The 27,974-nt window shown below is 54.1% G+C and overlaps 1 protein-coding gene across 2 annotated transcripts in view; it reads left to right on the top strand.

Moving 5' to 3' along the window:
* CPAMD8 (C3 and PZP like alpha-2-macroglobulin domain containing 8) overlaps positions 1-27,974 on the top strand; it is a 67,036-nt gene that overhangs the window by 13,307 nt on the left and 25,755 nt on the right. For both annotated transcript variants that reach the window (XR_014795168.1, XM_084885805.1), the window contains exons 9-20: positions 1,257-1,341; positions 2,957-3,065; positions 5,044-5,271; positions 7,053-7,223; positions 9,722-9,850; positions 11,065-11,248; positions 13,139-13,311; positions 13,888-14,037; positions 15,424-15,585; positions 17,659-17,801; positions 21,248-21,310; positions 24,617-24,848. Coding sequence is in view for 1 of the 2 variants with exons in the window: in XM_084885805.1 (XP_084741931.1) it covers positions 1,257-1,341; positions 2,957-3,065; positions 5,044-5,271; positions 7,053-7,223; positions 9,722-9,850; positions 11,065-11,248; positions 13,139-13,311; positions 13,888-14,037; positions 15,424-15,585; positions 17,659-17,801; positions 21,248-21,310; positions 24,617-24,848 (1,829 nt within the window). In the remaining variant the exon portion in view is untranslated. The remainder of the gene's footprint in view (positions 1-1,256; positions 1,342-2,956; positions 3,066-5,043; positions 5,272-7,052; positions 7,224-9,721; positions 9,851-11,064; positions 11,249-13,138; positions 13,312-13,887; positions 14,038-15,423; positions 15,586-17,658; positions 17,802-21,247; positions 21,311-24,616; positions 24,849-27,974) is intronic.

The raw sequence follows: 27,974 nt of genomic DNA, 5'->3' as shown, positions 1-27,974 counted from the left end.
CCGGTTATTTTATCCTTGTGCTGACCCTGCGAGGCATCTCCACTTTACAGGTGGGGAAACTGAGGCCGAGAGAGCCATTAAGGAAAGTGCTCAAGTGACAAGAGCTAGGGAGTGAACATGCCAGAGCCAGTTACTCTGCTTCTGTGCTAACATCTCCCCTACATGGTCAAGGGCTTCTCCTTTTAAGAGGAAGCTCCTGGTCCAGCTGGTGTGGCTCAGTGGTTGAGCATCGACCCATGAACCAAGAGGTCCCCGGTTCCATTCCCGGTCAGGGTACATGCCTGGGTTGCAGGCCCAGTCCCCAGTGGGGGCATACAAGAGGCAGCCGATGGATGTCTCTCATCGATGTTCTCTCTCTCCCTCCCTCTCCCTTCCTCTCTCTAATATCAATATAAACATTTTTTTTTTTTTTTTTATAACAAGGAAGATCCTGGAGGAAAAGCCGTAGAGGTCAGGGTGTGGGTTATAAGCAACAGAACCCTAGTGAATATTCAGGAAGCAATAGAAAAGGAATTTATTTTATTTTTATTTTTGTGAAGCCTCACTGGAGGATATTTTCTCCATTGATTTTTAGAGGGAGTGGAAGGGAGAAGGGAAGGAGGGAGGGAGGGAGAGAGACATTGATGTGAGAGAGACACATTAATTGGTTGCCTCCCTCACATGCCCCAGCATGCCCAGGGTGGGGGTTGGGGGTATTAAACCTACAACCCTGGTATGTGCCCTTGACTGAGAATTGAACCTGTGACTCTTCAGTGCATAGACAGACACTAACCACTGAGCACACCATCCAGGGCCAAAGAAAAGGCATTTATCAGCTCGGCTTGGCTCACATAACAAGCTGGTGGGACCGAGTTTCCTTTGCGGCTCCCGGGTATCGGTCCCTCCTCCCCGAGTTGTGAGCTGCACGGGGTGCCCGGTGGCTGGGTCCTCCCGGGGCTGAGTCATAGGGGCAAATCACAGTCACAAGCACCTCAGGGTGCCCCTAGTTGGTCCAGGAGCCACTGGCACACCCCAGGGATGGGATGGGGTTTGCTGTACTCAAAGCACGTGGACCCCTGAGGGAAACAGGGTGCTGGTCCCCCAAAGACAGGAAATGGATGTGGCTGGCAAACCCCAGACAGCTGCCAGTGCTCAGCAGAGGGGGGCATGGGTTCTAACAGTGTAAGCGTGCGGTGGCGGCCGCCATCCCTCTGATGCCCCAGGACTCTTCTGAGGTGGGGGTACCCACTTCCCTCCTCTCTGCTCTCTCCCTTCAGCACTGCCCAAGTTCGAGCTCCTTATTGACCCGCCCCGCTACATCCGGGATGTGGACGCCTGCGAGACGGGCACCGTGCAGGCCAGGTGAGAAGGGGGTCCCCCCACAGGCATGCCCGCCCCCACAGACATGCTCCTCCTCTTTGGAACATCCCCTCCCCTAAGGGGGCACCCTTCCCCAACTGGACCCCTCCCCCTTGGGTGTACCCTTCCCCAGGTGTGTCTCCTCCCCCAAAGGCTCTGCTCCCCCTTCCCCTCGGCAGCCCCACAGCTGTGGGCTGGCCCGAGAGTGGCTTCCAGAGGGAGCTGCCCCCTTAATGGCCAGGCCTTTGACCCAGGCTGAAGTGCGGGGCTGACCAGAGGTCATCAAGAGACACTGTCCCTTTCTGGGGCTCCTTCGAGGCCCCTGGTCCCGCCCAGCCCTGCTGCCTGCTGGAGGTGGTGGCCTGCCTCAGGCTGCTCTCTGAGCCGTGTGTGGGTCAAAGCCCAAGGATGGGTGTGCTGGACACACACACGTTCTCCAGTTTAGAAAATGGTTGAAGTAGCTGGCATTGTTTTTTTTTTGTTTGTTTGTTTGTTTTAATAATCTTTTATTATTATTATTATTTATTTATTTTTTACAGAGAGGAAGAGAGAGATAGAAAGTTAGAAACATCAATCAGCTGCCTCTTGCCCACCCCCTACTGGGGATGTGCCTGCAACCAAGGTACATGCCCCTGACCGGAATCGAACCTGGGACCTTTCAGTCTGCAGGCTGACGCTCTATCCACTGAGCCAAACCAGTTTCGGCTGGCATTGTTTTTGTTTTGTTTTTTATCACTACAATCTCCCATTTTGCTCTGTGCCCTGGTAAGCAGGTGTCCCCTCTGCATCAGGCATGACATGCAATTACATTCCACTAACATCCCTGAGATGGGAGTTTTATTCCCGATCTCGGGGTGGGGAGGCGGAAGCTCAGAGAAGTCAAGCCCCTCGTCCTCAGCTGAGCTCGTTAGGGCACCGAGGACCAGGCTCCTCGTGCTCCAGTGGTCACCAGCCCCAGTGCTTGTCCCCCACATCCTGGCCCAGGGTTCCTCTCTGACCCTCGGTCTCTTTTTCTGTCGAACATGAGGCTGCGGGGCCCTGAGGTTCTCTGTCCTGACTCAGGGCGGCAGGAAGGGCTGTAAGGTTGGGGTGGAGGGCGGGGAAGCATCCCTGTGTGAAGGACACGATCGTGGCACACATCCTTGAGCACTTCCCGCTAAGATAAGGTGACCAGACGTCCCGTTTTTGGCAGGACAGTCCTGATTTTTTTTTTTAATATATTTTATTGATTTTTTACAGAGAGGAAGGGAGAGAGATAGAGAGCTAGAAACGTTGATGAGAGAGAAACATCGACCAGCTGCCTCCTGCACACCCCCAACCGGGGATGTGCCTGCAGCCAATGCACATGCCCTTGACCGGAATCGAACCTGGGACCTTTCAGTTCGTAGACCAACGCTCTACCACTGAGCCAAACCGGTTTCGGCAACAGTTCTAATTTTTAAAATTGTTAAAAATCGGGACTGTCCCGTCTGGTCACCTTACACTAAGAGTCACTAGGTGACTAGGTCACCTTACACTAAGAGTCACTAGGCAGCCTGGGACAGCTGCCCCCTAGTCCGGCTGCACTAGTGACCACACTGCTGCTTGTGAATCCGCTGCCCTCGTCCTATGGTTCCAGGTATACCTTCGGGAAGCCCGTCTCTGGGACCTTAACCATCAACATGACTGTGAACGGCGTAGGATACTACAGCCAGGAGGTGGGGTGCCCCGTCCTCAGAACCATGAAGGTGAGGAGCGGGACCTCCTGCTGTCCCCCCAGGGGGTCCCTTCCCACAGGGTCCGCCTCAGCCTCAGCTACAGCTGTTGTCATCCGTTTTACTTGGATTTCCAAGACAGTATACGGTGGGGATGTCCCTCACCTTAAAATTCTTGTGGGCTGAACAGGGAGACTCTAGAACATTCTTAAAGAGGAAGGAAATAATCCTAACTTGTCCTCCAACAGTCCGACACAACCATTATTGATATTTGGATGTGTTTCCTCCCAGGATATTGTATGTAAATTTTTTAAAAAATATTTTGAAACTATAGTCTTTTTAAAAAATATATATATTTTATTGATTTTTTACAGAGAGGAAGGGAGAGGGATAGAGAGTTAGAAACATCGATGAGAGAGAATCATTGATCAGCTGCCTCCTGCACACCCCCTACTGGGGATGTGCCTGCAACCAAGGTACATGCCCTTAACTGGAATCGAACCCGGGGCCCTTTCTGTCCGCAGGTCGATGCTCTATCTGCTGAGTCAAACCGGTTAGGACTGTATGTAAATTAAAAAAACAAAACACACACACACACACACACACACACACACAAAACACACACAACAACAACAAAAAAAAGTTTTGTTGAGATATGATACATGTTCCACCCAATTCAAATACCCACACTGCGAGTCAGTTCAGTGGTTTTTAGTGTAATCACAGAGTTATGCACCCATCACCACTATCTAGTTTTAGAATAGCTCAACCAAGCCTCCCAAACTGCTCATGTCCTTTTACAGTTAATTCTGGTCCGTTTCCAGCCCCTGGCAAACACTACTCCACTTTCTATGTTATGGATTTGCTTGTTTTGGACATCCTATCTAATAAAAAGGGAATATTCTAATTAACTGCCACACCCTCAAAGATGGCAACGCCCACAGCCCCAAGATGGTGGTGCCCAGTTCCCTCAGCCCTGCTGGGGTGGCAGGCAGGCCCGGCCGCTCTGCACACCTGTCTTCAGAGTCTGCCAGTCCCTTCAGCCCCCCAGCCACCCAGGCCGCTCAAGGCTCAGATAACCAGGACTGGCTGAGGCTTACACTGCCGGCAGTGGCAGCAGCAGAGGTGTGATGGGGGCGTCACCTTAAGTGTGGCTCGGCATCAGAACCACTTCTTCAAAATAGACTCGCCCGGGCCGAAAACCAGTTGCTGCACTTGGGCCATGAAGTTTTAATCTCATTGTACATTCGTGCATGCCCACATGTGGTATTTTGTGGAAGAGCCACACTCAAGGGGCCAAAGAGCCGCATGTGGCTCGCGGTTTGCCCACCACTGTCCTGCATGGACTGTCCAAGGTCTGTGTGTCTGTTCCCTCTCTCAATGGCGACTGTGTGTGTAGCCGTTGGAGACATTCCAGACTGTTTTCTCAAAGTGGCTGCAAGGTTTCCTGTTCCGGGGTATGCCACGTTCTGTAATCTGGTTTTCACTTTGTCTGTGCGTGTACCTGTGTCCCTCCGCACACATCCTGGAGCGTCCGTGCCTTCCTGGGGTCCTCCACCACTGCACCCTGTCGGCACCCACTCAAGTGCACTGTGATCGTGGTCCCCACCCCCACCCAAAGCTTCTCTCCGTCCCCTTTGTTCTCCCTGGAGGCTGCCCGCTGGGGGCCTCCATAAATCTCTCAATATTGAGTCGTTAACCCACAGATGTTTCTGAATGTGAATGGCCAGGCCCTGGTGGTCCCTAAGATAAGGGTTGACTGGGGGCCGGTCTGTGCCCCTGGAGCAGGAGGGGAGTGAGTACACCAGAGGGGGGCTGCCCGGGATCAGATCCCTGCCCTGCCGTCTTGCCGGAGGGCCACTGCCTCACCTGCTGCCCAGCAGAGCAGACAGGGACACCCTGGCCCTGCAGGGGGCTGGAGAGTCCCCTCCTTGAGATGTGTGCTTGCGAGTCCTCCCTCGAAGCCACTCTAGCCCTGAGCGAGCACAGCCTGTTGGTCTACTGCCTCCAGATCCACGGCTCCCGGGACTTCACCATCTGCGTGAGGGACATGATCCCCGCGGACATCCCCGAGCACTTCCGGGGCACGGTCAGCATCTGGGCCACGGTGACCACGCCGGATGGGAGCCAGCAGGTGGCCTTCGACGATTCCACCCCCGTCCAGAAGCAGCTGGTGGACATCCGGTACTCCAAGGTCACCAGGAAGCAGTTCAAGCCGGGTCTGTCCTACGCGGGCATGGTAAGCGCTGGGCCAGCAGGGGGCGCCATCTGAGGTCATGGACCCTGCCCTGCCTCCACCCCCGCTGCTGTCTGAGAGCCTCTGAAACACCAATTGCAGCTGGGGTAGCAAAGCCAGCTGGGCCCGATGTCACCTGGCCTATCCCTGACCCCTCTCTCTACCCACCACCCCTACCCCTGTGCCCTCTTGCCTTCCAGAGCCACCCACAGGTTCGTGGGGGTCTGTCCTCACACCAGGTCCCCCTCTTGCTCCACGTTGGGACCTCCCTTCTCTCTTTGTGCCAGGATCTCTGCCACCATGTCCCAGGCACGGAGACACAGGCCCCTTGACTGCAGGGTCCCGGCTGGAGGAGGAGCTAAAGTCCCACATGCATGGTCAGAACATGCATGCCAGAGGGGATTGGGGTGTCCATTCAGGAAAAGGGGGGCATTTCATGGACAGCTGAGAATTGACTCACCACCACCTGGGTTCAGGAGCAGAGGTGTTAATGGGAATCACACAGGCCCAAGCACCAAATCCCTGCCCCGCTGAAGGGCTGCTCCAGGGCTGCCCAGGGCCCCCTGTGTCTTTCACAACATCCACGTCTCCTGCACCCCTCATTCTCGTCCCGTGTTCTGCCCTCCGGAGTGAGTGCAGCCAGGGGGTCACGAGGAACGGTCCTAGCAGTGCCCACCCTGTTGGTACTCTGACGCGGCCTGAGGCTAACGGCGGGCACCTGCTCATTGGCATCGTGTGCCTGCTTTGCCAAGTCCAAGGTCATGAGGTTTTTTCCTGTTTGCTTCTAAGCATTTTGTAGTTTTAACGCTTACATTTAGGTCTGTGACCCATTTTTTACATAGGACTAGAGGCTCGGTGCACAAAAGTTGTGCATGGGGGGTGGGCGAGGTCCCTCAGCCCAGCCTGTACCCTCTCCAACCGGGACCTCTCGGGGGCAGTCAGACATCCCTCTCGCAATCCGGGACTGCTGGCTGTAACCACTCACCTGCCTGCTTGCCTGATCGCCCCTAACTTCTCTGCCTGCCTGATCCCCCTAACTGCTCTCCCCTGCTGGCCCAGTCACCCCTAGCTGATTTCCACTGCTGGCCTGATCCCCCTAATTGCTCTCCCCTACCAGCCTGGTCATCCCTAACTGCTCTCCTCTGCCAGCCCAGTTGCCCCTAACTGCCTGCCTGGTCATCCCTAACTGTTCTTACCATCTGGCCTGGTCACCCCTAACTGCCTCTGCCTCGGCCCCCACCACTGTGGCTTTGTCCGAAAGGACGTCCAGTGGATATCCAGAAGATGTCCAGTCTAATTAGCATATTACCCTTTTATTAGTATAGATGGGAGGGAAGGGTCCTGCTTTATTCTTTTGCACGTAGAGATCCAGTGGTCCGAGCACCATTTGTTGAAGAAACTATACTTCTCCTCCCTGAACGCTCTGGGCACCCCATCTAAGGTCCTTTGGCCGCAGCAGATATGTGGGCTTGTTTCTAGACTCCGTCCTGTCCCCCTCGGTCTCCACGTCTATCCTTATGCCAGCACCACTCTCTGGATTAGTGTAGCTTTGAAGTGCCTTTTGAATGGCCGTGTGGGAGTCGTCCTTTGTTCTTCATCAGGATTGCTTTGGCTCCTTGGAGCCTTCTGCGATTGATTCCTTGTGAATTTTAACACCCGCTTGTCTGTTTCTGCGAAGAAGGTGGCCGGGGTTCCCGTGGGAATCGGGCCACGTCTGGATCACTCGGGGGAGTGTTGCCGCCCTCGTACCCGAACCATGGTGACGCTTTGGTGGCCCCTTCCAGGTGGAGCTGTCCTACCCAGATGGCAGCCCGGCCGAGGGGGTGACGGTCCAGATCAGGGCGGAGCTGACCCCAAAGGACAACATCTACACCACGGAGTCCATATCCCGGGGAGGGCTTGTGGAGTTTGAAATCCCCTCCATCCCTACATCCGCCCAGCATGTGTGGCTGGAGGTGGGTGAGTCCCTGGACCCTTGTCTTTCAGCCAGCAGGCATGGGCTCAGTGGGCGAGGGATGCCTCCTCCCCTCCCCCGAGGGAGTTCAGTCTGATGGGGAACCAGCGTGGGAACAGATAGCTCGGCTGTCCCAGGGCAAGGAGGGAGGTGGGACAATACAGACAGAAGCCCAGAGGACCATCATAGTGCAACTGGGTCCTGCAAGTACCCAGCCGGGCTGAGCCATTTCAAAAAGATACGGAGGAGGGAGCCAAGGGGGTAACCCCACCTCCCAGGGATGCTGGGGGCTTACCCAGAAGGGAGTGTCAGGGGACAGAGTGATTTGAATTTTGACCCCCTGCAACTGCTCCAGTGCCCATAGTGGACAGAGTGATTTGAATTTTGACCCCCTGCAACTGCTCCAGTGCCCATAGTGGGAGGTGGCGGGGGCACCCCAGGTGGGCACATGAGAGCTGATGATGAGAGGGCACCGAGCCTGGAGCTGTTGAGGTAGAATCAGTAGGACTTGGTGTCTGATGGTTAGAGGAGGTAAGAGCAGGAGTGATGGAAGAGGGAATCCCGGCTCTGTGACCACCCCTGGACACTGGGAGGGTGAGGACAGGGGGTAGCTGAGAATAAACACACTGAGTGGCCAGATTATTATGATCTCTGAATTCATGATAATCTGGCCACTGGCCACTCTGTGTGTGTGTGTGTGTGTGTGTGTGTGTGTATAAAATTAGAGGCCCGTTGCATGAATTCGTGTTATATATTACATGTGAGGTCCAGCCAGTCTGATCAGGGGGAGGGGACATGGGCAGTTGGCCTGCCTGCTGATCGAATTCCTGGTCGAGGAGACAATTTGCATATTAGCCTTTTATAATATAGGATATACACTGAGTGGCCAGATTGTTATGATCTCTGAACACATAATAATCTGGCCACTCAGTGTATGTGTGTGTGTGTGTGTGTGTGTATACACATTATGAAATGACCACTACAGTAAGTCTAGCTAACATCCATCCCCACACACACCTTCAGTTTTTTTTCTTGTGATAAGAACTTGTAAGATCTAATCTCTCAGCAGCTTTTAATATACAATACACAGTTTTTAACTATAGTCACCATGCTGCACATTACACCCCCAGGACCTACTTAGTTTGTAACTGGAAGTTCGTACCTTTGGCCATTACAGTTTTATTACAGTAGAACTAGTAGAACTAGAGGCCTGGCGCATGAAATTCGTGCAAGGGTAGGCCTTCCTTCCCCCAGCTGCCGGCACGGCTTCCCTCTGGCCACCGGCAGGCACCCGGGACCCTGTCTAATTAGATATTACACTTTTATTATCATAGATTAAAAAAAAGTCAGGATAAAGCAAAGAGAGAGATCGAAGGGCAAGAGCAGAGAGGGTCCCAAATTCGAAGCTTCTTGTGCCATCCCGGTGGAGTGGGGACCCTGGCTCACCCACCTATAATGACAGACACAAAGAACAGCCAACCAGCACACTCACTTACACTTTGGTGTCCACAGATTGTATTGGGGTCTCATTATTTAGGTGCCACTGATTGAATCATGGGCCCTAAGACTGAACTAAGTCTCCAGCTATGCCCCCTCCTGGAGGTCAGGCTGATATCACGTGACTCAGATCCCCAGCCCTCTGATCACATGGTTGGTCTTCCTGGTGTGGCTGTTCTCATCCTGAGCCGTCTCGTTGGCACACGTTATCAGGGTCCACCACGAATAACAAGCTCACAGCACTCGGGATGATCCCGGGGGCTAGGGGCTACCTCCCAGAGCTGGACCGAGGCTGCCAGCGTCTTTGTTCTTTATCACAGATGAGTACTTTTATTTTATCAAATTGTTTAGAGTAACATTGATCAACATGAACATGTAGGTTTCTACGTTACAAGATTGTCTATTGCACCACACATAGATCTGAAACTGCCCCCTCTGACGTCTCCCTTGTGCTAGCCACATTCTTTCAGCATCCAGGAAAGGTGCAGATCCGCGAGGAGCAATAGTGGTGTGGCCACCCGGACCTGGGGCAGGCAGGAGAAGGGCCAGGAGCTGCAGGCGGGGCTGGTCCAGATTCCCTGGGACGCTGTCCAGCACACGGGCCCTCCCCTGACTGCCCTCTCCCCGGTGTTCACTTCCCGTGCAGGAGGTTCCCTTTGAGAAGCCGCCTGGCTGCTGGCAAGTCTGGGGGGGAGGTTTGGGGGAGGCGGCGTTCCCTAATATGTGGTGGAACTGTCTCCCAGTGGCCAGGTGGGCAACCTGTCCCCCCCCAGCCAACCCCCAACACGCTGTGGTCAGTCTTGGACGCGTGTTTCCCACAGAGCTGGGACGAGCAGGCTAGCCACACTACACACCCCTGACTAAGAATCGGGGAAGGGGTTCCCCAAAGGGAAATGGAGCCTGCGAGGGTCTTGCTACCTGGCTGGACAGGCAGACGCATCCCCAAGATTCCCTTCTTACCCCAGGCACCCAGGCCTTGACCCAGCACCCTCTCCTCCTCAGACCAAGGTGACGGCACTCAATGGAAAGCCTGTGGGGACCCAGTACCTGCCCAGCTACCTGTCTCTCAGCAGCTGGTACTCCCCGAGCCAGTGCTACCTGCAGCTGCAGCCCCCCTCCCACCCCCTGCAGGTAAGTGCTCGCTCCCGTGCCTCCAGGGACCTGCCCCGCCCCCGCAGGGCCAATGCTGATGCTGGTGTGGGAGTCCCCATCCCTCCAGCCATGGGGTGCTCCTCGGAATGAATGCCCGTGCTCGATGAGAAGGGCCAGCCCACTGCCAGCACTGGCACCTGCACAGTTAGGGGAAGGTCCCAAGACCACCCTCTCTCCTGACACCAGTTGCAGAGTTTGGGGGTCCCCAGACTATCCTCGGGTTTTCTAATTTCAAGGAGGAATTCACAGACTCACTGCAGGCTGTTATGCTCATAGTTATGATTTATGACAGTGAAAGACATAGATTAAAATCAGCCCAGAGCCGAAGCCAGTTTGGCTCAGTGGATAGAGCGTCGGCATGTGGACTGAAGGGTTCCAGGTTCGATTCCGGTCAAAGGCATGTACCTGGGTTGCAGGCAAATCCCCAGTAGGGGGTGTGCAGGAGGCAGCTGGTTGATGTTTCTCTCTCATCGATGTTTCTAGCTCTCTATCCCTCTCCCTTCCGCTCTGTAAAAAGTCAATAAAATATATTAAACAAACAAGCAAAATCAGCCCAGAAAGAGGCAAGAGTCCAGGAACGTTCTGAAGGTGAGCTTCCATCGTCCTCTCCCCATGGAGTCACGGACTGTGTTACTTTCCCAGCAAAAATGTACGACCACAAGCATGGGGTACTGCCCACTAGGACGCTCATCTGGGCCTCCGTGCCCAGAGTTGTTATTGGGGTCAGTTCCACAGACACAGCTGGCCACTGCATGGCTGGCCTCAGTCCCAGCCCCTCCACAGGTGAAACTTAGAACATGGCGCCACCTTAACTGTGTGGCCCAGGACCGTAAGTAAACAAAGACACGTATTCGGCAGGACACCTCAGGGGCTTGGAGACCACCTGTTAGGAGCTGAGGGCAGAGGCCAGACCTCTGTTTGGACCGTGTTAAGTTCTCTTCTACACGACACCTCGTGGAGAGCTCAGGGTGGCATTTCATGTGCACGAGAGCCCGTTTGTAGGGCAGCAGTGAGGCTGTCGGGGACATGGCCACAGCCAGGACAGGACACAGGTGACCGGCCCTAAGGCCAGCACTCCTCCCTTAGCCTTCCCAGCCCCCGTCGCCCCGGAGTGGCTGTCTCCCAGGGTGGGCTGTGGCGGTGGTGCCAGGCGTGGGCACCGGCAGGGCCGCCACGCTGTGTGTTTCCCGCAGGTCGGGGAAGAAGCCCGTTTTTCCGTGACGTCCACGTGTCCCTGCAATGTCACCCTGCACTACGAGGTGGCTGCTCGGGGCAACATCGTGCTCTCGGGCCAGCAGCCCGCCCACGTCTCCCAGCAGAGGAGCAGGCGGGCAGCCCCGGAGAAGCCGATTCGCTTAACACACCTTTCGGAGACAGGTGAGCTGGCGGCAGGCGGGGGGGCCTGTCCCTCCTTCTCAGCCGAGGAGACTGGGACAGGTGCCCCGGAAAGAGGGGGCAAGCCAGACACAGCCAAGAGGCGAGCCTGCCTTGGGGTGCAGGACACGTGTCCCTGGTGAAGCAGGGCTGGGGCCAGGATGGCAGGGTGGCCAGCTGCCCCAGGGGGAGAGGTCCTTACTGTGTGTCCTTACTGTCTAGCTGGCTGTTTGGTTATCTACCCATTCCATCCATCCAACCATTCATCCAACCATTCATCCATCATGCTTTCCACTTACCTTCCTACCTTCCATCCATACATCCATCTGTCTGTCCTTCTATTCACCCACCCATTCCTATGAATACATAGATTCATGCATAGATAGATTTATAGATAAAGAGGCAGACAGACAAATTGATTTGTGGATTGTTAGATAGATGATAGATAGATAGATAGACTGACTTATGGGCAGATAGATGCATAGATTCATAGACAGACAGGAAGACAGGGTCTCCTCTCTCGTGCTAAGTCACTTTCTCATGCTTGGCCCTGCTGGTGTTTAGGATGGACCATTCTGTGTCCGGTGCACTGCAGGGGGGTTGATCAGTATGGGACAGGGGCAGGGGCAGGGGCAGTAGGCGGGGCCTGCACCGACCCACACTCTGCTATGGTGCCTCTGCCAGCCCCTTCAGCCTTTGCCCAGGCTGTTGCCGCTCCTAGGAGTCCTGTTTTTATTTCTTCTCCTTGACTCCATGTGCTCCTCATGAGCCCCACCTCTGCCCCAGGGTCTTCCTCCTTCCCACAGCCCTTTTGCCCGAAGCAGGATCTCCACCGTGGGGACCATGGAAACGTGAGGGCAAGTCATCCTCCGTGGTGGGATGTCCTGGGCACCACAGGGTGTGAAACAACATCTCTGGTCTCCACCCAGCAGATGTCAGTACCAACCCATCCACACGCAGGGTGACAGCCTGGCAGTCCCAGACATCACCAATGTCCCTGGGGAGGAAAGCCACCTTGGGTGAGAATCCCTGAGATAGATGGACAGACAGACAGACAGATGATGGAGGAATGGATGGATGAATAGAAGGACAGACGGAAAGAAGAAAGGAAAGAAGGGAGGAAGGGAGGAAGGAAGGGAGGGAGGGAGGAAGGAAGAGGAAAGCATGATGGATAAATGGTTGGATGAATGGATGGATGGATGGATGGATGGATGGATAGATACCCAAATAGCCAGCTAGACAGACTGACTGACTCATGGGTAGGTTGATTCATGGGTAGATGCATAGATTTATGGGTAGATGATTTATAGATAGACAGGCAGACAGACAAATTGATTTGCGGATTGGTAGATAGTTAAATAGATATTGATAGGCAGATTGATAGATAGACAGACAGACTCATGGGTAGATAGATGCATAGATTCATAGACAGGAAGACAGGGTCTCCTCTCTCGTGCTAAGTCACCTCTCTCCCTTGGCCCTGCTGGTGTTTAGGGCAGGTCATTCTGTGCCCTGTGCACTGCAGGGTGTTGATCAGTATGCCACCCCCCCTCTCCCCCGCACCTCACCAGATGCCAGTGGCACCTCCAAGTAGTGACAACCACAAATGTCCTTAGAGATCGCTGAATGGCCCCTAGAGGGCAGCATCTAAGTGGAAAGCATGATGGATGAATGATGGAAGGTAAGTGGAAAGCATGATGGATGAATGGTTGGATGAATGGTTGGATGGATGGAATGGGTAGATAACCCTGGGTGAGAGCTGCTGGCCGGCTTGAGGCTCTAGCATCTTCCCTCCCGGAGCACTGGGCCTGAGTGAGGCCCTCCCTGTCCTGTGCAGCCGGGCATGGGGGTCCCGGGCGGAATGCTGCCTCTCCCACCTTCGCCTTGTCCTAGAGCCCCCTCCAGCCCCAGCAGCGGAGCTCAGTGTATGCACGACCTCTCTCCACCTGGCCGTGACCCCCAGCATGGTCCCCCTCAGCCGCCTGCTGGTCTTCTACGTCAGGGAGAACGGAGAAGGGGTCGCCGACAGCCTCCAGTTCACTGTGGAGACTTTTTTTGAAAACCAGGTAGACCATCGGGATCTGACGGGGTAGTGGGCCGGGGGAGGTGCAATCGCCGTCCAGGCCGGGGAGCCCCAGGGTGTCAGTGCGGGCTGGGCGGTGCACAGCTGCCAAGTGGTGGCGTCACAAGCAGCACTTGTATTCCCTGCCTTTGGGAACACCAAGCACGTAAGTTGCATTTTAGCTGGAGCTTCTCCAGAAGTCACCCAGGTGGGGGTTTGCGTTCAGCACACACAGGGAAAGCTGCTCTCTGACCCCCCTGGGCTCCGACCTAAGGGACCCCGCTTTCGCCCCACCAGCAGGCTCAGCCTGCCCTCTCCCTGCCCCTTCCAAACGGGCTGCAGCATGCCCTCGGCCAGCGCCCGCCCCCAGGCCCGCCCTCCCCTCCTGTGCACAGAATGTCTCAGTTGCACCAGCTCAGTTCCTGTCACTCCGCCTTCCCCTGTGTCCTTACTGGATGGCAAGGTCAGCGTCCTGGCTGGGCTCGCCAGGACCGATGCTTCTGGGCAGCGGGAGAGGGCAAGCGGGTGGCTTGGGAGGTCTGGGCCAGGCTCCTGATTTCCCTGCTGTGTCTCGGTCCAGGTTTCGCTGACGTATTCCGTGAACGAGACCCAGCCCGGGGAGGTGGTGGACGTGCGGGTCAAGGCTGCCCCGGGCAGCTGCGCGTGTGTGGCTGTGGTGGATAAGAGCATCTACCTGCTGAGGTCTGGTTTCCGGCTGACTCCCGCCCAGGTGAGTGCCGGCTTCCTACGCCTCCTCTTGTTTTCCGGCAAGTGAAAAGCTGCTGTGAATCCACATACTCTCTCTCCACGGGGCTCATTTCTCAGTGAACCCACTCCTGGTCGCTACCTCTGTGCAGTTGAAAGATCTTGGAGTCCAATTCAGAAGGCCTTTTCGGTGTGGCTTTGTCCGGGTCTCACCTCTCCGGCCTCCGTCTGCCCATCTTTAAAATGGGCCAATGCCACTTCCAACCTAAAGATAAGAGGAATTTCAAAGTGAGAGGCAACAAGCATTTATTCTAGTCAGGGGTCTTCAAACTACGGCCCGCGGGCCACATGCAGCCCCCAGGGGAGTCTGATCCTGCCCGCCAGGTTTTTTGGGCAGTGAGCGCAGCCAAGGTGTTACAGTAGGGATTAGTAGTTCATATAGTCCGGCCCTCCAGCTCTCTGAGGGACCGTGATCTGGCCCCCACTTTAAAAAGTTTGAAGAGCCATTAGGGACTCACTGATTGAGGTAGAAGCCAATGAGTGTCCGGTTAGGAGATAGAGGCAAAGGGTGTTTATGAGACAGGGAGGGGGAGTCATTACATTTGTAGGAGGAAGGCATTTCTGTTGGTGCAGATAATATAACGTAGTGATGCTCATTCTAGACAGTTTTTAAAAATATATATGTATATTTTATTAATTTTTTTACAGAGGAAGGAAGAGGGATAGAGAGTTAGAAACATCGATGAGAGAGAAACATTGATCAGCTGCCTCCTGCACACCCCTCACCGGGATGTGCCCTTGACCGGAATCAAACCTGGGACCCTTCAGTCCACAGGCCGATGCTCTATCCACTGAGCCGCAGTTTCCACAATTCTAGGCAGTTTTTACATTTTTTCAGTCTAGTAGTCCTAAGCCTGGTAGTTATAACGACTGCTTTCTTGTTACATTTGCAAACAGTTCTTCGGGGCACAATATTGCTTTAGGCCCGTCCACAGGTCATTTTGCCCGGATTTAACATGCCAAGCGTTGGAGGCATAAGTCGTGCAAAACTGTTCCTCTGGCATGGCTGCTCCGGCTCCGTTTTAAAATGGCTCCGTTTGTATTAATTTATTTTTAAATATATTTTATTGATTTTTTACAGAGAGGAAGGGAGAGAGATAGAAACATCGATGAGAGAGAAACATCCATCAGCTGCCCCTTGCACACCCCCTACTGGGGATGTGCCCGCAACCTAGGTACGTGCCCTTTACCAGAATTGAACTCGGGACCTTTCAGTCCGCAGGCCGACTCTCTATCCGCCGAGCCAAACGGGTTCCGGCCGTTTGTATTATTGTTAATAGCAGACCCAGGAGGGCCCGTTTGGGCCGAACAGAAACCTTAGCTGACCGCTCCCCGCTCCCCTTGCCCGCAGGTGTTCCGGGAGCTGGAAGGTTACGACGCGTCTGATGCCTTCAGGGTGTCCTGGGAGGACTGGCCCGTCTGGTGGGCCGGGCCGGCCGCCCGCCGCCGCAGGCGCTCCTTCGTCTCCCCGTGGCTCTGGGGCGTCACCAAGGACTCGGGGTTCGCCTTCGCCGTAAGGGGGTGGTCTTGGAACCACTTCTGTGCGCTTCTCGTCTGGAAACAAAGGGTCTTGGGGACACAGAGTTGGGGGAGGGTGGAGGCTCCCAAACTCATTGCTGCAGAACTTGTTTGCGATCCTCCCCAGGGAGAGTTTGTAAGCGGACTCCCACACACACACACACACACACACACACACACACACACACATGCCCCCAGTGTGCAAGGCAGATGAGAGCAGAACTGTTTTCAGCACGACCGACACCTTGAACTTGACAGGGAGCAGTGATGCTCAGGGGCTCTGCTGGAAGGACAACCTTCGCGTGGGGAGGAGGTGGCTGTGTCCTCAGGCGGTGGGTTCACGTGCAATGGCAGCTGTAGCTCCCGTCCACCCCTCTCCTTCCTGGCTACAAGGGCGGGGCTGGTGCCGGCAGCCGCCATGTGCACAAGTGTCAGTCTAGGTCTGTCAGTCTAGGTCAGGCTGGGAGGCCCCCTTACATGCCGAGGGTCTCCCCTCGACCGCATGTCCCATCGGAAGGGGCTTTTCTTCCCAGATTTAAAAAGGCACCCTCCTGCCCTGCTCCCCCCCCCCACCCCTCCCACACACACACACACACACCGTTTTTACTATGGAATTTTTTTTTAATATATATTTTTTTATTGATTTTTTACAGAGAGGAAGAGAGAAGGATAGAGAGTTAGAAACATCAATCAGAGAGAATCAATGATCAGCTGCCTCCTGCACACCTCCTACTGGGGATGTGCCCACAACCAAGGTACACGCCCTTGACCGGAATCGAACCTGGGACCCTTCAGTCTGCAGGCCGATGCTCTATCCACTGAGCCAAACCGGTTTCGGCTTACTATGGAATTTTTCATACATATGGAAAAGTTGAACAAATTTATAAACCCCTGTATACCTACCAGTTAACTTTTTGCTCTAATAGTTTTAAAATTTTATCTTAAAAATTACATATATAAAACATATATAGTATATTTGAACAAACGACTTATTTTGCTATATTAGCTAGAATATCCTTATTCCATCTCTCTCCATACCTATATATCTACGTTGGAACAAGTGACGTTTCAATTGCATGCTTGTTGGATGCCGGGCCATTTGACCCCCTGAGTCCTGAAAACGTTGGGAATTTGGAGGCGCTGTTTCTGAGTCAGAGGAGCAGGTTTACATTTCTATGCACAAAGCAGAGTCAGCCGGTCCAGGATGGGGCTTCCCTCAATCCAGTTGTCCCCAATAATTAGCAGAGCGATGAAGATAACTGTAACAGCCACTGGTCCTTGGTCAGATCAGGCACTACAACAGTTGATTTTGCGTGTGTGTGTGTGTGTGTGTGTGTGTGTGTGAAAGTCACACAATAGGAAAGTTAACTATTTTATTTTATTTTATTTTATTTTTAAATATATTTTATTGATTTTTCACAGAGAGAAGAGAGAGGGATAGAGAGTTAGAAACATTTATGAGAGAGAATCATCAATCAGCTGCCTCCTGCACACCTCCTACTGGGGATGTGCCCGCAACCAAGGTACATGCCCTTGACCGGAATCGAACCTGGGACCTTCCAGTCCGCAGGCCAATGCTCTCTCCACTGAGCCAAACCGGTTTCCGCAAAGTTAACCATTTTAAAGTGAACAGTTCATTGGCATTGAGTGTATTTGCAATGCTACGCAACCACTGTCTCTCTCTAGTACCAGAACATTCCCATCACCCCGAAAGGAAACCCCACCCCCATCAGCCATCACTCCCCATTTCCCCTTCCCCATCATGTATGATTCCTGACAACCACCCATCAGCTCTCTGTCTCTGTGGGTTTGCCGGCTCTGGACATTGCATGTCAATGGAATCATACGACATAGGGACTGTTGTGTCCGAGCCACAGAAGTATTGGCCTTCCCTCTGTTCTGTCCTGATGGTCACTGGCTGCCATGACCCCTTAGCCCATGCCACCAAGCACGCTGCAGGGCCACGGCACAGAAGCAGTGTTGGGTCAGGGCCTCAGGGTGATGAGAACTGTTTGGGGATGTGACATCCAGGTCCCCACGGTGGGTCTGGATGCTGTCTGTTGTCTAGGAAACAGGACTGGTGGTGATGACTGACCTGGTGAGCCTGAACCACCGGCAGGATGGTGGCCTGTACACCGACGAGGCTGTCCACACCTTCCAGCCCCACACCGGGAGCCTGATGGCCATGGCGTCCTCCAGGCAACCTCCCAGGTAACTGCCGCTGCCTCGGCAGGGCTTTCTAACGTCACCCTGTTGGCATCTAAGGCTGTGGCCAAAAACGAAAAGGAAAAACTAACCAATAAAAAGGCTGGGGCCAGATCATTCTTTGTGATGAGGCCCATCCATGCACTGTAGGGTGTTGAGTAGCATCCCTGGCCTCCACCCATCAGATGCCCGTAGCATGGATTTCCCCCATTTGTGACAAGCAAAAACGTCTTCAGGCATCATTCATTGTCCTCTTGGGGACAAAATCACCACTTACCTAGTGGGCTGGGCACTGAGCATTCAGCTCTACCCTTCCCCGTTTTTAGCCACATCCCAGTGCATGGGTTGGGGTTGTAGAGAGAGGAAAGTCCATGAGGGGAGAAGGATCAGAACAGGGTGGGAAGCTGGGGCTTGATCCCCCACCTCCCAGAGATTCTGCTTAGAAAATTATATTACCCTTTTTTTTCCCCCTGCTTCTTTTTCTTTCTCTTTCTCCTTCCTCTTCAAATCTCTACCATCTCAAGTTGAAAGCAAAGAATTACTTTTCAGTCTTTCTTATTTTAACTCTAAATGTTTAAGCCTTTTGAAGGCTATGAATTTCCCTTGGAGTACTGCTTTGGCTGCACCTGAGTTGTTCTGTACATGTTTCCATTGATAGCTCAGACTATTCCCTTTCTGAGCTGTGAATTGTCCAGAAGTTTTTAAACTTTTCAAGTGCTTTTTAAATGTGTTTTGTAAATTTGTTTCATGTGTGCATCATATCCAGTGAGCATGGTCTGTATATCAATTGTCTGGTTTTTATTTTGGAGACTGACTCTATTGCCAGTGTTTGTAAATGCTCATGTCTATTTGACTCTCCTAACCCCTGTCATTGGGTACAGGGCTCACTATGCATACTTTTAGTCAAACCTACTGATGGCGGTATCCAGATCCTCCATATCCTTACTCACCTTTTGTTTGTTTACTTGCTAACTTACCAATTATTGAGAGAGAGGCATTCATCTATCCTCCTCAGATTTGTGGCTTTGTCCCTGGAGTTATGGAAACCTTTGTTTTACAGGAGGTGAGGTTTTCTCTTCTCGCCTGTTTCCCCCTTTGTCCCCTCCCTTCTGCTCTCCTATTGCCTACCTCTTTTTTCTCCCACTCTCTTCATTCCTCTGCTTCTGCCACCAGCTTCGCAATCACGGCTCTTAGCCAGCAGCTTGGGAAGAGGAAGGATGCCCTGAAGACTTTGCCTCCCCACTCTCTGGACTTAAGGGCATATGAGCTGAGACAGGAGGAGGGGGAGACAAGCCTTGGATGTCCTCTTTCCCATCCATTCCTCTGAGAGGGGGCACACAGCCAAAGGGGGCCAGGAATGGGGTCGATGTAGTCAGTTGTCCCTCCGTGTCTGGGTCTCTCAGAGACCCTGAGGATGGGCCCCTGGCTCCTCGGGCCTTTTTCTGAACCAGAAATGGACCAGAGGGCCTTCCACCCTGATGGGCTTACCCATGAAAGCCCTCGTCACCTTTCAGGCTTTCTCTGCCTAAACCGAGAGCCTTCCCAATCCGCCAGCCCCCTCTGCCGTGGCTCCCGGGTGCCTGGATCCCCTGGGTTCTTCCTGGCTGGGCCAGTCATTTAGCAGGAGTAGGGCAGGCCCACGAGGATCTTAGCTTCCAAATTCCAAATCAGGGTGTGGCAGACCAGGCTCCTCCAGTGGCCGTGTCCATGTGGATGCACTCAGAGGCATTTCTGGGACGTGGTTTGTGTGAGGGAGGTGAATGCTGGCCCCGCAGGCTCCACCCGTCAGCCACTGCCCTGGGGGCTGCCAGAGCTTGGCCTGGAAGCAGCCTTCTGAAACCCCAAACCACAAACCTAATGCATCAGACACAGGAAATGCCTTAAAAAGCAGGTGTCTGTGCCTTTTCCTAATTGGATAGCATTCTTTAAAAAAATAAATTAATATATATATATATATATATATATATATATATATATTATTATTATTATTATTTATTTATTTATTTATTTATTTATTTATTTTTACAGAGAGGAAGGGAGAGGGATAGAGAGTTAGAAACACTGATGAGATGAGAGAGAAACATTGATCAGCTGCCTCCTGCACACTTCCTACTGGGGATGTGCCTGCAACCAAGGTACATGCCCTTGACCGGAATTGAACTTGGGACCTTTCAGTCCGCAGGCCGACACTCTATCCATTGAGTCGAACTGGTCAGGGCTGGATAACATTCTTAATCCGAAGACAGATATTTTTTTAACCGAGTGCATGTGGTTAAATTTTTTTCAAACAGTATGAAAGGTTATACCCCGAAGCAGAAGTCTCTCATCTCCAGAGTCTCATATTCCCTCCTTAGAGACAACCATGGCCAATAATTTTTTAGATACCCTTCTAGAATTTTTGGGTGCATATATAAGGTTAAAAAAAAAAACCCCACATAAATGTAAAAAAACTATAATACTGTTTTGTACCTCCTTTTTTTCCCTTCAATTTATCTTCTTATTTTATTTTATTTTTTTTTAAATTTCTTTATTGATTGAAGTATCACATATTTGTCCTCATCCCCCCATTCCCATCCCAAGCCCCTCCCCACGTATGCCCCCACCCCCCTGCTGTCCACAGGCTAGGCCCATATGCATGCATACAAGTCCTTTGGTTGATCTCTCTCCCCTTTCCCCACCTTTCCTACCCTCCCTCCGATGTACCTCCCTTTTTCAGGTCAACAATACGTCTTGGAGACAGTCCCTGTCAGTACATACAGTATATGCTTACTAGTGCCTCCCTCTTTTTCACTGACATATACTATTCTGCTGTGTGAATGTAGTGTCATGTGACTAAGCAGCCCCCTGCTGATGGAGATTCCAGCTGTTGGCTGATTCTCACAGGGCAGCCAGGAACATGCTCCATCGGCCTGTCTTGGCACAGGTGTTTGTGGCTATTTCCCGGGTGCATTCCTAGGAGAGGTATGGCAGGTCGAAAGAATGTGACCATTTTTAAAACTCTGAGCCATTTTTGCTAAATTTCGAGTGGGGCTTCGTATTATTTGTAAGTGAAGGGACAGCCCCCAGGGAAGGGGGAGTGTGAGGCTTCTGAGGACTGACCCGTGTGGCCGAATGGAAGTGGTTGGGGGCGGGGAAGAGCTCCTGTGATGGTGCAGAAAAACAGGGCAACCCCAAGGGGAGGTTTGGGGTGGTCCCTGCGGCCCTTCTTACCTTCTAAAGCACTCTCATTGGAAGGCGACTCTGCCAAGCCTTTGATGCCTCACCTCTGGGCCTGATCAAGTAGAACGTTAACCCTGCCGAGTCAGAGAATTAGCATCCTATGTCCTAATGGAGTACAATGCCAACTGATAAGCAAATTAACATGTTAGGTCCTGATGGAGTAGAATGCTAACCTGCCAGGGATCAATTAAGTTAGGACCATGGAACGTTAATTACTTTTTTCCCTCCCATAGAGCAGAGAAGAGGAGGAGGACCTTCTTCCCGGAGACCTGGGTCTGGCGCTGCCTCAATATCAGGTACAGGAAGCTCCCTGCCTTGGCCGCCCGCCCTGTGGGCCCCGCGGGGCCTTCACCAGGTGCAGACGGTTCCCAGGGGATTCGCCTGCCGCTCAACACCCACATCTGAGGGAGGGAGAACCGGGGCGTCTTTTTCTAAAACACAAAGCCCAAAGCCGCGAAGCCAGCCCTGAATCCTGCTGCAGCCTCTGCCCAGGACATTGAAAACATGAGGGCTCTGTGCCTCCCACGGCGCCCTCTGGGGGTAACTCTATCCGCCCCCTTTGCATAATGAGCTCATGAAAACGGTTACAGTTCCCGGGATCAGGAACTGGACCCCATCCACCTCCTCCTCCCGCCTCGGGGGACTCGGACTCCTGCCCAGCATGCAGGCTGCTTTTCTCAGCACATTTCCTCCCCACGTTTTCCTCCTCTTGGTTCTTTTTAAAAAAATATATTTTATTGATTTTTTTAGAGAGGAAGAGAGAGGGATAGAGAGTTAGAAACATCGATGAGAGAGAGTCATCAATCAGCTGCCTCCTGCACACGCCCCACTGGGGATGTGCCCGCAACCAAGGTACATGCCCTTGACCGGAATCGAACCTGGGACCCTTCAGTCCGCAGGCCGACGCTCTATCCACTGAGCCAAACTGGTTTTGGCTCTCCTCTTAGTTCTTGAAGCAGCAGGCCCTGGCAGATTGCTGCCGCCTGCCTTGGGCTTTTTTCTCGCAGTGCTCCGTATGAGACGCCATGGCGCTAGCAGAAGGTGGTGGTGGCCTGAAAACCCCGGGCCATTGGGGGGCCGCCTCCCGAGCCAGGTCCTTCTAGGCACGAGGTGCCACGAGGCACAGAACCTAGCTCGCCGCCAGGGTTCCTCAGGCTGCGTCCACAGATGTGTGTGTGCCCATCGTGGGAAGGCTCAATTCCCGGTCAGAATAGATCCAGATGATTGCATTTTGCTCTGGGACCTCAGACTTCAGATGGGCTGTCTGGCCATCAGCATTCAATGGTGCATCTGCTTCCTGGGCGCTAGGGGATGCGTCTGGTACCAGGAATGCTACTGAGACAAGGGATGACGAGGTACCATTCCTGGCACCAGTCCCACCGAAGCTTCGTGCTCTCGTGGCGGGCTGGGCACGGGGCTCCAGAGGCAGAAGAGGAGACTTTCTGGAGAAGCTGGAGAGGCGCCCAGAGCGGTGGGAGCCTACGCTGAGCCCCCCAAGATGGACAAACAAGAAAGGGAAGGTGTCCGGGTGGCAGGACCAGCACGGACCAGAGCAGGCTGGAGTGAGCTGGGAGGGCCTAGTGGAGCGGGGTGTGGGGGTGATGGCAGCATGGGCTGGGGTGGGGGATGCGGAGGGCCACCTAGGGTTGCAGCCAGGGGTTTGAGACGTGAGATTTGAGGTGTCCCCTCCTGCTCTGTTGGCTGTGACCCTACTATGCTATGGAAGTCCTGCCAGCTGGGAAGAGGCTGGGCCTGAGCTGTGGAGGGGGCGGCATCGAGGGACCCTCACAGAAGGGGGCGATAGGTACGCAGGCACTGAGGGGCCTGCCGGGCAGTGTGGTCTCTGCACGCTGTGGGCTGGGGTGTCTGGCTGCCCCGTGAGGCCCACCTGGTCAGGCTCCGGAAGTGGACAGAGGCGGATGGGCAGATGAGGGTTAGCAGCCTGGCCCCTGCCAGCCCAGGGTCGGTTCCGGCTTCCATTCTTAGGCTCCTCGGGGTAAAGGTCTTGTTTTCCAACGAGCGCTTTTGCACCAAAGGCCGAGGCCAATGGCAAAAGGACATCCTGGAACTGCAGAGGAGACAATAGGGTTTGTCCCCAGAGCCATCCTAGAGCTGTCAGAGTGCCCTGGGCGGGGGCGGGAGGATCTGGCGTGGGTTCGAGCAGTGCTGCCAGATGTGTAATTTAAAACCTCCTGGTACCATGTCAGAGGCGTAGTTCATATGAATTATACACGGAGTGGCCAGATTATGATGATCTCTGAACGCATGATAAGCTGGCCACTCAGTGTGTGTGTGTGTGTGTGTGTGTGTGTGTGTGTGTGTGTGTATTAGAGGCCTGGTGCATGAATCCGTCCATGCGTGGGGTCCGGTCAGCCTGGCCAAGGGGAAGGGACATGGGCGGTTGGCCGGCCTGCCTGCTGGTCGAACTCCTGGTCGAGGGGACAATTTGCATATTAGCCTTTTATTATATAGGATATATATGGAGTGGCCAGGTAATTATGCATCCAGATTTCATAATAATCTGGCCACTCAGTGTATATTTTACATATGCCGGAAATATTGTTTCATGTGATCCATTTAAAAATTGTTGCTAAGCCTCTTCATGTTCTTTCTTCCTTCTTTTGTGGGGGGGGGGGGGGTTACTGTATCAGTTTCCTGGGTCTGCAGTAACATGTGATCACGAGCCGGGGGACCTAAAACAACAGAGGTTTGTTCTCTCCTGGTTCTGGCGGCCAGAAGTCCGAGAGCTCGGTGTCTGCCGGGCTGAGCTCCCTCCGGAGGTTCCGGGGAGGATCCTTCACGGTCTCTTCCAGCTTCTGGGGGCTCTAGGTGGCCTTGGCTTGTGGCCACATCACCTCAATGTCTGCCCCTGTCTCCCCACGGCCCCCTGCCTCTGTGTCTGCCTTGTCTTCCCCTGGCCTTCCCCCTCTGGATCAGAACTCCCTCTTCTTTTAAGAACGCCTGCTATTGGGTTAGGGACCACCTCCTCCAGCATGGACTCATGTTAAATCTGCAAAGACCTGTTCCCCAACAAGGCCACAGTCATAGGTACAGGGGTCCAGACGGGGACACACCTTTCTGGGACTCACAAGCATGCCCTAAGGGAGTGGTTCCCTCGATTCAGCATCTTCTCCCGTAAAGTGGGTGGAGCATGCCCTACTGAAGTTTGTACCTCTGAACCCGTGTTCTGTGTCCCTGTGGGCTCTCATCTTGAGATAATATATATATATTATTAATTTTTTTACAGAGAGGAAGGGAGAGAGACAGAGAGAAACATCGATGAGAGAGAAACATCAATCAGCCGCCTCCTGCACACCGCCCACTGGGGATGTGCCTGAAACCAAGGCACATGCCGTCGATTGGAATCAAACCCAGGACCCCCCAGTCCGCTCTATCCACTGAGCCAAACCGGTTTCGGCTCACATTTCTGAGCACGGCGAGCCAGGGCAGAGGGGCGGCCCTCTGCTGTCACACGCTCACGGTGTCCCAGCTGCCGGGGGTGCCTCCCCGGGCTCAGGCCGTGTGGCTGGGGTCCTCTGCTCCCACCTCGCCGCGGCAGCGTGGCCCCGGAGAGGGCCCACAGGCTGTCCGTCTTTCCGCAGTGACCCGTCCGGCGAGGAGACGCTCAGCGTGCAGGCCCCCGACTCCATCACCGGCTGGGTGGGCGAGGCAGTGGGCCTGTCCTCGGCCTGGGGCCTGGGCATCGCCGCGCCCTCCTCGCTGACCACCTTCAAGCCCTTCTTTGTGGACTTCACGCTGCCCGCCCAGGTGGTCCGCGGGGAGCAGGTCAAGGTCCCGCTCAGCATCTACAACTACATGGGCACCTGCACAGAGGTACCGAGCCGGCCCCACAGCCCTCCTGCTGCAGGGCCAGCATCCATGACATTAGAACGTGTGTGTGTGTGTGGGGGGGGGGGGTGTCCTCCGGGGGATGGTGGAGGGGGCATAGCATCTTTGCTATCAGGAAAGCAGGGGAGAGGTGGGGCCATCCTGAGGAGGCTGTGGGGTGAGCATCTGTGGTATTGGGGCGGTAGGGGAAGTGGGGTCATCCTGGGGCCGTGGGAATGGCATCTGTGACATAGGGAAACGGGATGGAGTCCGGAGTGGACAGCATCTGTGTTGTGGAGGAGGCAGAGACAGGAGCTGCCTAAGCCAGGGCGGGGCTGGGTGGGATGTGTGCCTGGCATGGGGGGAGGGGGTGCAGATGCCCTGGAGCCCCCTGGCCTGACTCCTGACCTGCTTGGAGCAGGGGGGTCGGCGCACTTCCTCTGCAAAGGGCCTGATCATGCATATTGGTCTCTGTCGCAGCAGGAAAGCCATCGCAGACGATGTGTACGTGAACAGGCACAGCTGCACATCGATCTTTATTTCTGGACACTGACATTCATACACCCGTCTGGGGCAGGGGGCTGGGTGCAGTGGGGGCCACAGTTCCCTCTTGGAGGAAATGGAAAAGGCTTCTGTATCAGTTTCTTGTAGCAGCCATAACAAAATAGCTCAAACTGGGTGACTTAAACCAATAGAAATTTATCCTCTCACAGTTCCGGAGGCCAGAGTCCAAGGTCAAGGTGTGGGCAGAGTTGGCTCGTTCTGGAGGCTCTGAGGGGGAGTGTTGCATGGCTCTAATGCCGGTGGTCTTGATCCAGCATCAAGAAGGGTTCAGGAACCTGGAGAAGGCGCTGCACGTAAATTAAATAAGAGTCCGAAGACGAAACATCATTTTGGAAGGCATTATGGGGAGTCAGAGAAGACTTAGCTAAAGAAACTAAGTTCTCCTAGCCTCAGGACCCCTTGCTTTTTATTAACACAATTTGTCCTAAGGCAAGGTACAGAACCCATTGTCAGACTGGGGAACTGCCTTCAGCTGCTCAGGTGTTTGGCCAGTAGGAGGCAATAACGTGTAGATCAGTGTTTCCCAAACTTCTCTCATGATGAGAATCACCTGGTGGAGTTGTTAAAACACAGATTCCTGAATCCCAACTAAGAAGTGCTAAACTAGAATTTTTGGGAACATATAGGTAAAATTGTATACTTAACTAGTGCTCTAAGACAGATGTTATATACAGAGCACTAAGTTAGGTATGCAATTTTACCTATATGTTCCCAAAAATTCTAGTTTAGCACTTCTTAGTTGGGATTCAGGAATCTGTGTTTTAACAACTCCACCAGGTGATTCTCATCATGAGAGAAGTTTGGGAAACACTGATGTAGATTAAGATGCCCTCAGCTGCCTGGCAGCAAGCAATCATTTATGCGTCCTTTTCAGGTTTGGGGAAATGCCCTTAGCCATTCCCAGATGATTCAGCCCAGCTGACATGCGGGAATTGGCCTCTGGCACGGCTCTCCCGGCCTCTGGTGGCTGCCACAACCCTTGTGTCCCTTTTGCTTGTGGCTGCATCGTTCCCATCTCTGCCCTGTCTTCACGGGGCCACCTTCCCCCTGTGAATGTCTGTGTCCACATTTTATAAGGAAGGACCCCCATCTTATTGGATTAGGGTCCACACTAAGATCTCATTGTAATCCTCCGACGACCCTATTTCCAATAAGGTCACATTTACAGGTCATGGGGGTTAGGACTTCAACGTATCTTTTTGGGGGAGGACACAGTTCAACCCATAGCAGCTCCCCTGGAGGAGGCTGACCTTGGGGTCTGGGGGATTTCAGAACCTGGTGACGGGGAGGACGGCAGGTGAGGTGGAGGGACCCTTGAGGGCCAAGATTTGGTAGGGGCACAGTGGGGAAGGGGTGTTTGGGGGGGGGGAGCCAGATTCGGTGCAGCTTGGGGAGACCATCCTCCCCGACCCTGTGGTCTCTGAGCCCCATCTCAGCCTGGATGCCAGCTGGAGGGAGAGAGGAAGGGAGGCAGGAGGGCGCCCAGTGGTTCGGGGCAGCTCTCAGGGGCGGCGATTGGAAACTGAGGCTGGGGCGGAGAGGTGAGCGGGGCACAGGGTCAGGGTCCAGCTCGGAGCAAGCCTGCCACTCTCTGCAGGGTGGCCCGGAGTTCCGGCCGCAGGTGCCAGCCTCAGCCGGCCAGCCGGCCCTCTCCAGGCCCTGCCCCTGTGCACAGCGGCCCCGAGCTCTGGCTTATTTCACACGACAGCAGGCGCTGTGAGCTGTAGGCAACAAGAGCCGCAGCCTCATCCTGGAGACACGCTGGAAACTGAGACGTTGCTCCTCCCACACAGATCTCTGGCTTTTCCTGAAAAACCTGGATCTCTGTCAAGGGAGTGGTTGGAACGTGTGACCTGAGGGGCCCGGGGCTGCTGGGGGGTGGGGCGTGGTCTCACGTTCCTCTGAGGACCCTCTGGGCTTTAGCTCACTCCGCCTCAGAGTTCCCATCTGTAAACTGGGTGTGGGCGCTCAGCCCGGGCCCACTCACCTCCACAGGCTCAAGGAACGTGAGCCCGGTGGAAGAGGGTGGCCAGGAGGGGGGTGTGGGGAGCATGACAAGTCCAGCATTGGTTGGTGAGTTTGACTAGAGCCCAGGAAAGGAAGCGGGAGCCTCAGTTTCCCTACCTGCGCCTGGGAGGTGGGCAGCCCAGTGTCGCTGTGAAGTTGGCATCACCCTGCAGTGTCCAGAGCTGGAGCCGCTGCCCTGGGAGGGCAGTTGCACCCTCTCCTGACTGCCACCCCACACGGTTTTCCCCGTTTCTCTGTTTCAAGGGTTCAGTTCTCGTTCTTTAGCTCCTGCCCCCACGAGGCACTCATATATGCTGGCTGGACAAACAGATGTGGGGCCAAGAGCCCGTCCTAGACTTGGGGTTATAGGGACACGTGTCCACAGAGACACGTGGTGCACATGCATGCACACGCGTGCACACGCGGAGCTATATGATGCTTAGACCCCGGTGGTCGGAGAGAGCCTCAGAGCACTGCTCTGCGGGGCCTGCACGGGGAGTGGCTCGCCATTCGACGCCCCAGGGTGGCTGTGGGGAGGTTGCCCTTGAACTGGTCTTGGTC

This window comes from Pipistrellus hanaki (genome assembly GCF_964339955.1).
Source record: "Pipistrellus hanaki genome assembly, chromosome: 5".
Classification (NCBI taxonomy): Eukaryota; Metazoa; Chordata; class Mammalia; order Chiroptera; family Vespertilionidae; genus Pipistrellus; species Pipistrellus hanaki.
The sequence above is the reverse complement of the archived record's forward strand: the minus strand, read 5'-3'. Positions and strand labels throughout refer to the sequence as shown.